This window comes from Tursiops truncatus, chromosome 6 (genome assembly GCF_011762595.2).
Source record: "Tursiops truncatus isolate mTurTru1 chromosome 6, mTurTru1.mat.Y, whole genome shotgun sequence".
NCBI classification, from domain to species: Eukaryota; Metazoa; Chordata; class Mammalia; order Artiodactyla; family Delphinidae; genus Tursiops; species Tursiops truncatus.
The window spans coordinates 34,262,899-34,274,992 of record NC_047039.1 but is presented as its reverse complement, the minus strand read 5'-3'; the positions used below and the strand labels follow the sequence as shown (position 1 = coordinate 34,274,992).

The 12,094-nt window shown below is 46.1% G+C and overlaps 1 protein-coding gene across 3 annotated transcripts in view; it reads right to left on the bottom strand.

Annotated features, from left to right (window-relative positions):
* FRMD3 (FERM domain containing 3) overlaps positions 1 to 12,094 on the bottom strand; it is a 312,566-nt gene that overhangs the window by 52,141 nt on the left and 248,331 nt on the right. For all 3 annotated transcript variants that reach the window (XM_033857906.2, XM_073806028.1, XM_033857907.2), the window contains 3 exons: positions 10,650 to 10,724; positions 10,264 to 10,332; positions 3,844 to 3,968 (listed from right to left, as the gene is read on the bottom strand). In XM_033857906.2, the coding sequence (XP_033713797.1) occupies positions 3,844 to 3,968; positions 10,264 to 10,332; positions 10,650 to 10,724 (269 nt within the window). The remainder of the gene's footprint in view (positions 1 to 3,843; positions 3,969 to 10,263; positions 10,333 to 10,649; positions 10,725 to 12,094) is intronic.

The window sequence follows — 12,094 nt, the reverse complement described above, 5'->3', positions numbered from 1 at the left end:
AATAATTCCTAATCAGACAACTCTTTTAACAGGGCTCAGGCTGCCAACCTTCACCTGTTTATCGATCCAGTTTCAAAATGTGTGATGTGAATCCCCCAAACAAGAATCGGAGCCACTGTATAGAGACAAGGAATAACGACGTCAAAGGTAAGCAGACCACTCTGTGTCTGAAGCTCAGTGAAGTATCTAACTCTTCCAAAGGTTCCAATATCTAAATGAAATCATTTTTGCCATCGCCTCTCTGATGTTGACATGTCACTGGAACCTTCCTGTGTCTCAGAACAGTCTCATTTCCAAAGAGGTTAAGGTCTTTTCCCTCTCAAGTTCTTGGAGACAAGGGCAGCACCTGGACAGGAGTCCACAGGCACCTTACGTGTGTCAACAACTCTGCTGCTTACTAGCTAGAGCCCACTGCCTCCTCCCCATCCCACCTTCTGCCTCAGCTCAACCCTCGTTTAATCTAGTCTCTGGGCTATTGCAGTGGCTCTTGTGGGGTCTCTGTGCTTCCAACACAGTAATTCTCAGGCAGTTGTTTTGTTCCCAAGGGCATCTGGCAATACCTGGAGACATTTTCGGTTGTCCAGACTGGTTGGGTACTACTCGATAGAAGCCAGGGATGCTGCTAAACGTCCTACAAAGCACAAGCCAGCCCCTGACAAAGAATTATCCAGCTCAACGGTCAATAGTGCTGAGCTTGAAAAACTGCTCTAGCCATACCCATCTCTAATCTGTCCTCTGCCCACACACAAGAGATACAAAACACAATTCCAATCAGGTCCATGCTTGAAATCCTCCAGTGCCTTCCAACTGCCCTTGGGTTAAAGTCTAAACTCTCCAGCAATTTGGGTGAGGCCCATCACAATCTGGTCCTTCCCTAACTTTCTGCCTCACCTTTCATTCTTCCCGACCCCTCTTCCCTGGAAGCCACACAAGCATCCAATGCAAGTTGACTAGACCACCCACAACTCCCTCTGCCTGTCAGTCTCATCCATTCATTCCTGTGCCCCCAACTTTATGCCATGTACTCTGATGAGACTGAAAGGGAACAAGAGGCTCTCCAGGCAGCCTGAGGCACTAATATCTCGTGAGGCACACAGAAAAGTGAGCATGCAACCCAATCAGCAGAGGTAGAACCTACACTTCACCTCTGTGATCCCATTGCTGTCTCCCCAACAGGCTGTGAGTCTCCAGGGAAAAGAGAGTATCTTCATCTTCATAGGGCCACAGCAACTTTCACAGCTAAGTATGGTCTACCTAGTTGTACACCACATCTTTGCCAGAGCTGTTGTATTAAGGAAGGAGTGAAATTCTAATTTCTTCAATTTGGCTCTTGATCAGACACAAAAAATTGCAATATCAAAATACAAGGGTGAAACTAAATTCATCACACTGCATCTGCCCATCCACAAAAGTGGAGACATCTTTGTTGAAAGCTGTATTCTCTACCTCTCTTCTCTTCATATATCAGAGACATATAGAGCTATTAAATAACCTATTTATCCCTATAGAATGTTTAAATCCCATTACCTGATACTCAAAGACAAGACACATGAAGCAGAATTTGACTCTAAAATAGTAACTGAGATATAAGGGTATCAAGAACGTAGCTATGTTGACTGTGGGAATCATAACTTTGAATTTCACGGTACCTAAGAAGATTTTGCTCTCTTTTCTAGACTGGGAAGTTCTTTCTATATACTGGGCATTTAACAATACTGTCGTTTCTACTTCTCTTCCTTTTAAATTGATTCTATATCCTGCAAGTTGCTATGATTTGCCTGAGTTTCAAAACCCACAAAGATGTTCCATAAGGGGACAGTTCTCCTAGAAAAGAGGATTTTATTAGATAGTTATAGAGCTATTTTGGACATTTAAACAGAGAAACCTACCAGGTTGACTTTACAGCTGGTGAAAGAATTAAAGATTCATATTTTAAATAACTGGAAAAATTAAAAATGTAGCTCATGGATTCCTATATTATGGAAATTTAAATTTTTATTGCAGTTAATTATAATGCGTAAGTCTCTTGTCCACACAGTTGTCATGTTAATGACAAGGCTAGTATTTAGAAATGGAACCTCATTATAGAAAATGGAGCAAAACAGAAGTTTCTATTAATTGAATGGAATGAAGGGTCCGGGGAAAGCTTGCCCAGGCTCCCCTTCACATCTAGGGTGCTCACAAGGCATCAGTGGCCTGGCTTCCATATTCCCCATGGTAACGGGTCTTTCGAGCTTTATTCCCATCTAGGCTTTCATCTCTGCAGACAAGGCAAAGTCACAATCCTAAGCTTGGGTTATGTATTTTCCCCTCCTCTTCTCCATTACCCATATCATCCTTCATTCAAACTTGGGTTAATCCTGACCTCCAGAAAAAATGATTTCCACTCAAACCAACTTCCAGACATATGGGAGGAATCCCAGAAAATCACTAGTGATCAGAAACAAAAGCTGCTTTCATTGCACTTTGAGGAACATACAAAAACGGAGAAGGTGCTGAAACATGTAGACAAGCAACATGGACCCAGGGACCCCTGGGCTAAGAAATTTAATTTAGCATGGAGCTTATGGAGTTGGTTGCTGAGACAGAGCATAAAGGCGATTATCACAAGATCGTTCTGGTTATCATCATCCCGTGGCTGAGCTGGGGATAAAGGTGTCTCCTGAGACCCCATCCTTCGTATCTTGCACATTTTCCTTCCACCCATGAAATTTATGGCATCCCATTGCCCAGTCCTCCTTCCAACCGTTCAAGTTTCCTTTCAGGAAACCCCTTACGCTTCAGTGTGAATCAGCTGCTGCGACCTCTCCCAAGGCTATGTGCATCCTAAGCCATATCTTATTATGGGCTGAAGAGTTTTCCCCTGTGGAAGGGATTCTTGACTTAAAGCTGCAGGTAAAGGTGAGCTCTCGGGGACACAGTGACCCGCCTTCTTGAAACTGCCCAGTACCCAGATTTTAAATGATGAAATTAAAATCACATAAATTTAAGGAAAGCATGTTATGTTTGGGTTCAAGGTTCCAATAATTGTATTTTATGTGAATTTTTAAAAATTTACTTTGAAATTCATGAGAGTGGTATTTGCCTCACCAGGTATATGCGGTAAGCAGTGTGGTAAGATTCTTCCCTGAAGGAAAGCCCTGAACAGCAAAAAAAGAAGCCTAGAAGCACACATATTATAGCCTTTACAAATATAACAACTTTGGGGCTGAAATGGACCATATATATTTTAGCTTGTATCAAAACTGTCAGACAAGGCCCTGTGGAAAAGGGAATTCTTATTAAGGGACACAGAAATAGTGAGGCAGAAAGGGATGACCAGTGTAGAGATGTTTGTGGAGAATTCGTTACAACCACTAATTTAATTGTGATTATAGTCAAACACATCACCATCTAATAGAATTTTCTGTAATGATGGGAATGTTCTTGGTCTGAGCTGTCCAAGATGGTAGCCATTAGCCACATGTGACTGTTGAGCATTGGAAATCTAGCTAATGTGGCTGAGGAGCTGAATTTTTAATTTTAATTAACTTAAAATTAATTTTAAATAGCTACACATGGCTAATGGCTACCATATTGGATAGTATGGGTCTAACACCACTGCTGCTTTAACTTGTAATTTTTGGAACGCTTTGTACCAGTGAACTCTCTCCAGGAGAAACTGATAGAACTCTCAATATAATGCAGTCTTCCAGCTCTGAAGAGTTTAATTACTAAAAACACAGCTTATGACTCACTCTGACCCCTACCCCAACCCATTACCCAAGGTACCCAGGGTTGGTGCCTCCCTCATTCCCCCAGGGTAAGCCTGCAATGCCAGGCTCTGGAAGGAAGTGTACTTACCCTCACCCAGTGGAAGTTCCTCTTCCTGCTCGCTGGGGGACGGCCGCAGGGGCTGCAGGGGCTCCATGTTAATGATGAGTTGTTTGTTCAAGGAGTGGGAACTGCGGCTCTGAGTAATGTTGGTTCTGAAAACAGACACAAGCCAGAGGGAACTGGTTTCAACTGGGAACACCGGCCCTTCCATCTCAGTTGGCTACCCGAGCTGGGAACTGCCCATAGACTCACACAGTGCATTAGGCCAGCGGTAAAGATGACACAGCACTTAAGACACACAGCCCTTGTTATCCTTAAGGTCTTGATACGTGGTATAATGTCCATGTGTTCTAATGCAACACAGTGAAAGAAAACGTATTTCTCCACATATCGTCAGACTTGGACATGCTATGTGACAAGACAAGGCATTGAGAAAAGACATGGGCAACAAAGATACACAAGAGGCAGGTATCACTGAACTACATATGCAGAAAAGTGAATGAAGGGCATGGCTCAAAGTAATTTAACAACCACCAAACAAACACAAAAACAAAAAAACTCTGCCAGGCAGATGCCACAGGCTTTCCATAGCCATGAGTTGGATGTCCAACATTTAATATCGATGCTTAATATTCCCATTCAAATTCACACCCCACTCATGAACCAAACACAGAACTCAGCTCCACTTTCTCCTTCTGAAAGGAGCACACGTATGTCAGTAGCTCAATGGGCAGTAGATGGCAAGGAAAGGTGTCTCGTCAAGCCTACTGGCTGATAGCCAGGAAGCCCATTTACACTGTCTGCCCTGACAGACAGGGACGTGGGGTACCTCTGGTGGGTGTTTCAGCACCCTTCCCATCCCCATGTCTCCTGTCAAAACCCAAACCAACCCATCCTTCAAAGATGATGTCAAATGTCTCCTTCTTCTTGAAGCCCTCCTGGATTGCCTTCACAACGAACTCCCTCTCCCCCTTCCTTCTCACACTACTGTCCCTTCTTTCACAACCTGTCACATTTGTCACCTCTGTCGCCCTGTAATTATTGGGGTACTAATCAGTCCCACCTTGATAAAGCAACTTAAGGGCAGAGACTGACCTATCCATTCTCATGTGCCTTATAGCACCTCCCTTGGCATCTTGTTAAGGGGTGTTCAGTTTGAAACTGAAGTAAACTTGGCATTAAGTTGCCATTTCAGACTGTCACAGGTGTTCTCCAGGCCAGTTGATGGGACCGCCTTACAGCCCAGGCATTTCTGTTGGGCATAGGAGCTGGACAGGGAAGAAGCTGTTAGCATCTAGAGTTAAAAGCCGCCCCCCCCCGCCCCACCAGCTGCCACTGACTGGAAAGGAAATTTATAAGGACTTGCTTAACATGGAGTTCTTTCCTTCATTATTTCATTCTACAACCATTTATTTTGCAGCTGGTATGTATGTATTGTTCTGGGAAATCATGGTCCTCACCTTAAATAACTTACTCTCTAGAACCATGACTTTCAAACTTTTTTGATCAAGACTCACATTAGAAACTACATTTGGTATCATATCTCTGTACACACACACACACACACACACACACACACACCCGCAAGTGCACACACAGCTAAAGAGAATGTTTCATGCAACAATAGTAACTCTTGCTATGTGTGAGCCGCTATGTTTTACTTTCCATTCTACTTAATTTCATTTAAAGTGCTGGTCTTGACCACTATTTTCACTTCGTGACTCATTAATGTGCTACAGCCACAGCTGGAAAAGCACACATCTCATGGAAGAGACTGACTGACGGCCGAGGTCCCAGGGGAGCACCAGAGAGGGGCATGTGATCCTGCTGTGAGTGAGGGGAGAGCCAGGAAAGACCTCCCAGGGAAGGTGATGCCAGCGGTAAGTCCTGGCAGGGGTGGTGGGTTTACAGGGAAAGAAGTGGAGGTGGGGATTCCTTGCAGGGGGAAGAAAGGAAGGAAGGAATAACAAGGGGGGATTAAAGTTCACCATGAGCAATGACTTCTTTTATTGTGAAGGGTTCTCATTTGTCTGAGCTTTTCATGGGATTTCCATTAGTCCTGTGGCCTTCATGACTGTGATTCTAGTTCTGCAAAGCACATGTTGCCATGTCTGTGTGGACTATGTAGTTTTCTGACCTCTGAAAAGCTCATTTTCCATTGTTCCCCTCCCCCAGAAATTACTATGTATATCACAGCAGGGAGGGACCCTTAGCGAGCCTTTATGGAGGCTCTTTTGCTCCCTGTCAGGTGAGGGTCCGTGCTGTGTTCCCCCGCTCTCGGAGTCCAGGCACCAGCCGACTCGGCCAAAATGCCTGACCCGCTTTGCAGCCCACTCACGTGCACTCCTGGCACAGGACAGTTTCTGAGCGAAACTGCCGTTAAGGATTCTACTGAGTAGAAAGGTTTCCTTCGGCAACTGCAGGTATATTCTAAGACTGGCTTCAATTCTAAGACTGGCTTCAAGAAATGGTGGCATAAAATCGAGCAACAAATACGAGGCTAGTGGAGTTACTGCAACCACTCCTCGGAATGAAAGGAAGTGCTGCTGGCCTGTGAGTAAAAAACTCCATCTGAAGAGACTTCAATGTGAACGTGTCTGTCAGGTTCTAGCTTCCCATTTTTGGATGAGAGATAATAATAATAATATCACCACCTCACATTTTTATGGTACTTTATAATTTTAATACCCTTTATCTTAATGGCCATAACAAAACCTAGAAGTCGGGGAAAGATATAAGAATCTCATTTTATAGATGAACAGACTGATGATCCGAGAAGTTAAGTGACTTACGCAAGACATAGCAACACAGCCAAGATTAGACCCATTCATGACTCCTAGATGGGTGCTCATTTCAGGTACAAGTGCTGTTTCTGGGTATCCCTTGGTGGTGGCTCTATGCCCGGGAGGCTTAAAGAGCCGACCCTGAACTCTCAGAGCTACAGCCCTCCGCCTCAGTGGGCCTTGGAATGGGCAGGTGATTCTCACCAAGTAGCCAGCCGATAGGGTTCCACTTGGGGATCCTGTCATCAGCAAAGTTCAATGAGCTAACACGAGAGTGAGCTTCTTCTCTTTTTGAAAAAAAAAGAAAAACCCCAAGACAGTGTTCTTAGTCTGTGTGTGTTTCTCTGTGTCACACACATCTCAGCAGGAGTAGGAGTCCATGAACTGGCTATCCTTTGACGAGGAGAATCTCAAGTGAGAGGAGAGATAACTGAAGTCTTACCATCACCATTCTAGACTAGCAGGCCTCTCTGAGCACTGCCAGATAAAGAGAGCTCATTACTATACTCTCACTTTTGACAGCCACATTAAAGAAGTCAAGACAATTCGAAAATACGATAATTGTGTAAGAGAAACATTTCCTACCATGCAACCAGCTACTGGGAAGGAACAAGAAGTTGCTACTGAAAGTGGCACACGTCACTGTGGCTCTGACCACAGTGCTGCCTCTTGGGAGGGCGAGGTCCCCAGGGTAGCACCACGGACAGATCTCAAGTCTCAGAAAATTACAGATGTGAAGCTGTCATCTCACACTCCTAGTGCATACATCCATTCAGCAAATATCTACTGACCTCCTACTATAGCCAAGCACTGTGTTAATTGATGGGTAAGATGGAGATAACCAAGATAGGCACAAGCTTCGTCCTCCCAGAGCTTACTCTGTATTATTACTTTAAACAAATTCTTCCTTGTAATGTCAGAGATTTGAGAGATACTGCCAAAGAACTGAGGACCAGAGAGGCATCCAGAGGATGTGAACTCAATAGGCTTTCACAAACAGGTAAAATCGGGTAGAGGAAGAGCAAGAAAGAACATGTGAACCGGTGTCGAATGAGCCTATAGAGCCTTGTTTGCAGTAATATCCTGGGAGATTTTAGAAAATTCCAGAAAAGAAAAACTATAAATTGATGGATGCTTCATTTCCCTTCCACTCTGGTGGTTCAGTCCACTCCAGGAAAAAGCTTTTCACTAGGGCCAATCTGCTCCCTTCACCCCCTCCCCCAGCAGTTATCTAGAGCCTGGCTATTCAAGGTGCAAACCATGAACCAGCCACGTGGCCATCATCTGGGAGAGCATTAGAAATGCCAGATTCATGAATCAGAATCTGATTTTAACAGGATCCCCAGGTGATCCCTGTTCAAGCTACAGTTTGAGAAGCCTTGACCTAGGAAGCCTTAATTCCCATAAATTGTGCAAACATAAATTTAAAAGAGAAGTATTTTAAAAAATTCTTCTCTGATCTCATTAACCATCATCCATCGATGGTGACTATGGGCTTTTGGAAAGCTCTGCATATTTGGAATATGTCTCTCTGAAAGCATATTGGGTTTTTTTTGGTTTTTTGCGGTACGCGGGCCTCTCACTGTCATGGCCTCTCCCGTTGCGGAGCACAGGCTCCAGACACACAGGCCCAGTGGCCATGGCTCGTGAGCCCAGCCGCTCCGCAGCACGTGGGATCTTCCCAGACCAGGGCACGAACCCGTGTCCCCTGTATCGGCAGGCGGACTCTCAACCACTGCGCCACCAGGGAAGCCCCCTGAAAGTATATTGTTAAAAACATTTTCCTACTTTGTGTTTGTGCCATTAAGGGGACTCCCCAGAATCGAGTATTTCTTTTTATTTTAAGATCAAACACTCAAGCTTCAAGCTGGAAGAATAAAACCAAGCTGAGCCCCTGGGGTAGGTCTGCCCCCCAGCTTCTAGGAGAATGCAGAGGCTTTCAGGGTGGCAGATGCAACACAGAAAAGAGGATATAGGACTCAGGAGCAGGACACTGCAGTTCTAGGCTCAGTTCTGCCACCAAAATATTTATGACCTCAGATAAATCATTTAACTTCTCTGAGACTCAAGTCCCCTTATCTGTAAAATAGAATCATTAAACTGAGTCATCCCTGAGGTCATTCTAGACCAAAGATTCTGGAAACATTTAAATGATATGTTCAATTATTTCTTCTTTTTTGTTTCTGCTGCACTGAGTAACCACAATTTGAGGCAGCGGAGGGGTTATAAAAAGACTATTGTTGGGCTTCCCTGGTGGGGCAGTGGTTGAGAGTCCGCCTGCCGATGCAGGGGACACGGGTTCGTGCCCCGGTCTGGGAAGATCCCACATGCCGCGGAGTGGCTGGGCCCGTGAGCCATGGCCGCTGAGCCTGCGCGTCCGGAGCCTGTGCTCCGCAACGGGAGAGGCCACACAGTGAGAGGCCCGCGTATCGCAAAAAAAAAAAAAAAAAAAAAAAAAAAAAACCCAAAAAAAAAAAAAATGACTATTGTCATCAACAGGTAGTAAGCTCTAAGACTTCCACAGGTATTGCACCAAGGTGTCCCAGCCAAGGCGCTCCAAATTCCCTCGCCCACAGTTTTCTCCTGCTTCTCAAAGCAGGAGACACTGCTTTGCAGACTTGTATGTGACAGCTTTCCACTGGGTCACCCAAAGCCAGGGATGAATTATTGTCTGTACACATCTGCACAAGATTCCATGCTGACTGAAGTCCTGCTCCCCTGTGTGGGAGCCCACGCTGGCCTGCTCCACTGTCTGGATGCCCACACTGGCCGGCTTAGCTGCACTTCTGAGAGACCAAGGCCTCCTCCTGCCTGATAGCCCCAAGGACAAGGTGAGAGGTACCCTGTTCACTGGGTCACCTTGGAGATAGAGGAGACTGGGCATATCTGAGCATAGGAAGACTCCAAGTTCAAAGATGGGGAAGGAGGGACCGGTGCCCACCACTGTGTGGGAACTTCCTAAAGAATATATCTTATGATGATCTTGCCTTCAGAAGGGGGAACATCAGGATAAGAATGTTCTGCTTTAGATATTTAGCATGTTTGAAGTTTAAGATGTATGATGATTTGTGTAAACTGTGGTGGTAAGAAGTACAACATGATCAAGAGAATATTTCATTCCTAAGAATTACATACATTGCCATGTTAATGTAGAAGTGTACCCTTGACCCACTAATGACTAAGTTCGTCATTCCTCTAAGTGGCTTTTGGGACTAAAGGGTCCAATGAGAGATGAGTACCCCACCCCCTCGTGTGAAATAGCCTAGAAGGAGTTGGGCCAACGGGAACTGGCCACGTCTGATGAACAGAGGCCGGAAGAGAGAGCAGTTCTAAGAGGACATGACAATGGACTCAGCGAGGAGATAACCCAGCCACCCGTGCCTCACACACTTCCCGCTTGTTCCCGTGACCCTGCAGGCTGAATCAGGGCAGTGACTCCACACAGAGCAAGTAACTCAGAATGGAGCCCAGCCAAATCTGTCTGAGTGAGATATGGGGGATGGTGAGAGTGCCATGCCAGGAATCAGGGCCTGATAACGGCACAGGGCCAGGCAGCTGGTGTCCTTACTCTCCCTCTTGTTAGAGTGGATTTGGCGAAGCCAGCCTTTACATCCTTCTGTCCACCCCAGAAATCTCCCGGCGCCCTGGGGACCACCCCACTCACCTGTGCACCTCTGGAGGCTCCCTCTGGATTTTGGAGCTTGCCTCCACCACCTCTTTGGCAACTTTGCCACTGCAAAAGACAGAAACACAGTGTCTGTGCACAGACACTCAGAGTGGAAGGGGAGGGGTGCGCACACTTTTTTTTTTTTTTTTTTTACACTTCACAGTGGTCTGACCCAGCTCTAGGAATCCGTGCCTTCTCCTCCTCCACGAGGGAACATTACTATAGAGTTTAAGGGGTCCTGTGGGCATAAGAAATGAGTGGAGTGGAAAGGGAGGACCCAAACGGGTACAGGCCAAAGTGCACTGATTTATAAGTACCATATTCCAACGCAAATGGCTGTCCCAACCCAGCCCCATCATCGAAATGGAAGCATGGGTACCCACCTATATCGAAATCTGCTTCCTTTAAAAAATATCTTGCTGCTTGACACAGTCTTGATCTGACTGGATTTTGCATACCTGTAAGAGAAAGCAGAGGAGAGGTGGCAGTGACACTGGAAAGTCCAAGCAGAACATGCCATAGAGCGTGGTAATCGGATATTTTGACCACCAAGAAAGAAATACATTTTACTGTATGACTCAGCGCGCGTGCGTACACACACACACACGCCTGAAAGAAAAGTTACTTTCATCATGTGTATTGCAATCTGATTTTTTCTATGCGATCTTTTCTCCTTCTTTTATATGCTGCTGATGACCCACACATTTGGTCTCGTAATCTATTACTGGGTCACGACCTGCAAAAAGGACCAGGTAATATTGATGGTCAGAGGAATTCTTTGCCAGTTTCTGCTTGAGCGATACAGAGAGGGTGGGCTGGGTCACAGGGCACCGTTAAATTCCTTGCTGCACGGACCTTCTTGCCTGTACCTGTACCAACTGCAGCAGGAAACAGCTTCCTGGTGACGCAGGCCACTCACCGTGTCACACAGAACCCACCTATTGTGTATTTTCTAGGAGATGGCACCAGGGGCCCATGTCACCATGGAAACGGTCACTGGCTTCTGAGTATTAAGAAGGGTTAGGGGCTTCCCTGGTGGCGCAGTGGTTGAGAGTCCACCTGCCGATGCAGGGGACACGGGTTCGTGCCCTGGTCCGGGAAGATCCCACATGCCGCGGAGCGGCTGGGCCCGTGAGCCATGGCCGCTGAGCCTGCGCGTCCGGAGCCTGTGCTCCGCAACGGGAGAGGCCACAACAGTGAGAGGCCCGCATACCGCAAAAAAAAAAAAAAAAAAAAAAAAAAAAAAAGGGTTAAGTCACCACGACCTAGTGCCCTTTAAAAGAACCCTCGCTGGGACTTCCCTGGTGGTCCAGTGGTTAAGACTCCGCGCTTCCACTGCAGGGGGCGTGGGTTTGATCCCTGATCAGGGAACTAGATCCCGTATGCTGTGCCGCGAGGCCAAAAAGAAAAAGAACCCGTGTTGGTCGATGACTAAGAAACACAAGGAACAGAGGCCCAGCCAAGCACTGATTCAGCACCTCTGAGCCCTTCCCGTAAATAAGAACAAAACAAAAACACTCTGAAAAAAAATCTAGAACGTGGACTTCCCAGAAGCTGAGCACAGAGCACTTAATTCCTGTGCTAAGCTCAGGAAGACACAGACTTGGCATTTGTGGAATGTAAGGCCCAGAGGGCCTAGATATTCATCTAGAAACCCCCATAAATTAGTGAACAGATGTAAATTACATGCTGTGGTGCACGTTTGAAGGAAAAGATGCAACGAAAGTGTTGGGGTGAACGTGGTGCCAATCTGGTGTGGGGGCCACAGAAGGTGCCCTGAGGAAGGGACCTTTGAGCCGAGACCCAGGGAGGGAAGGTGTTAACAGGG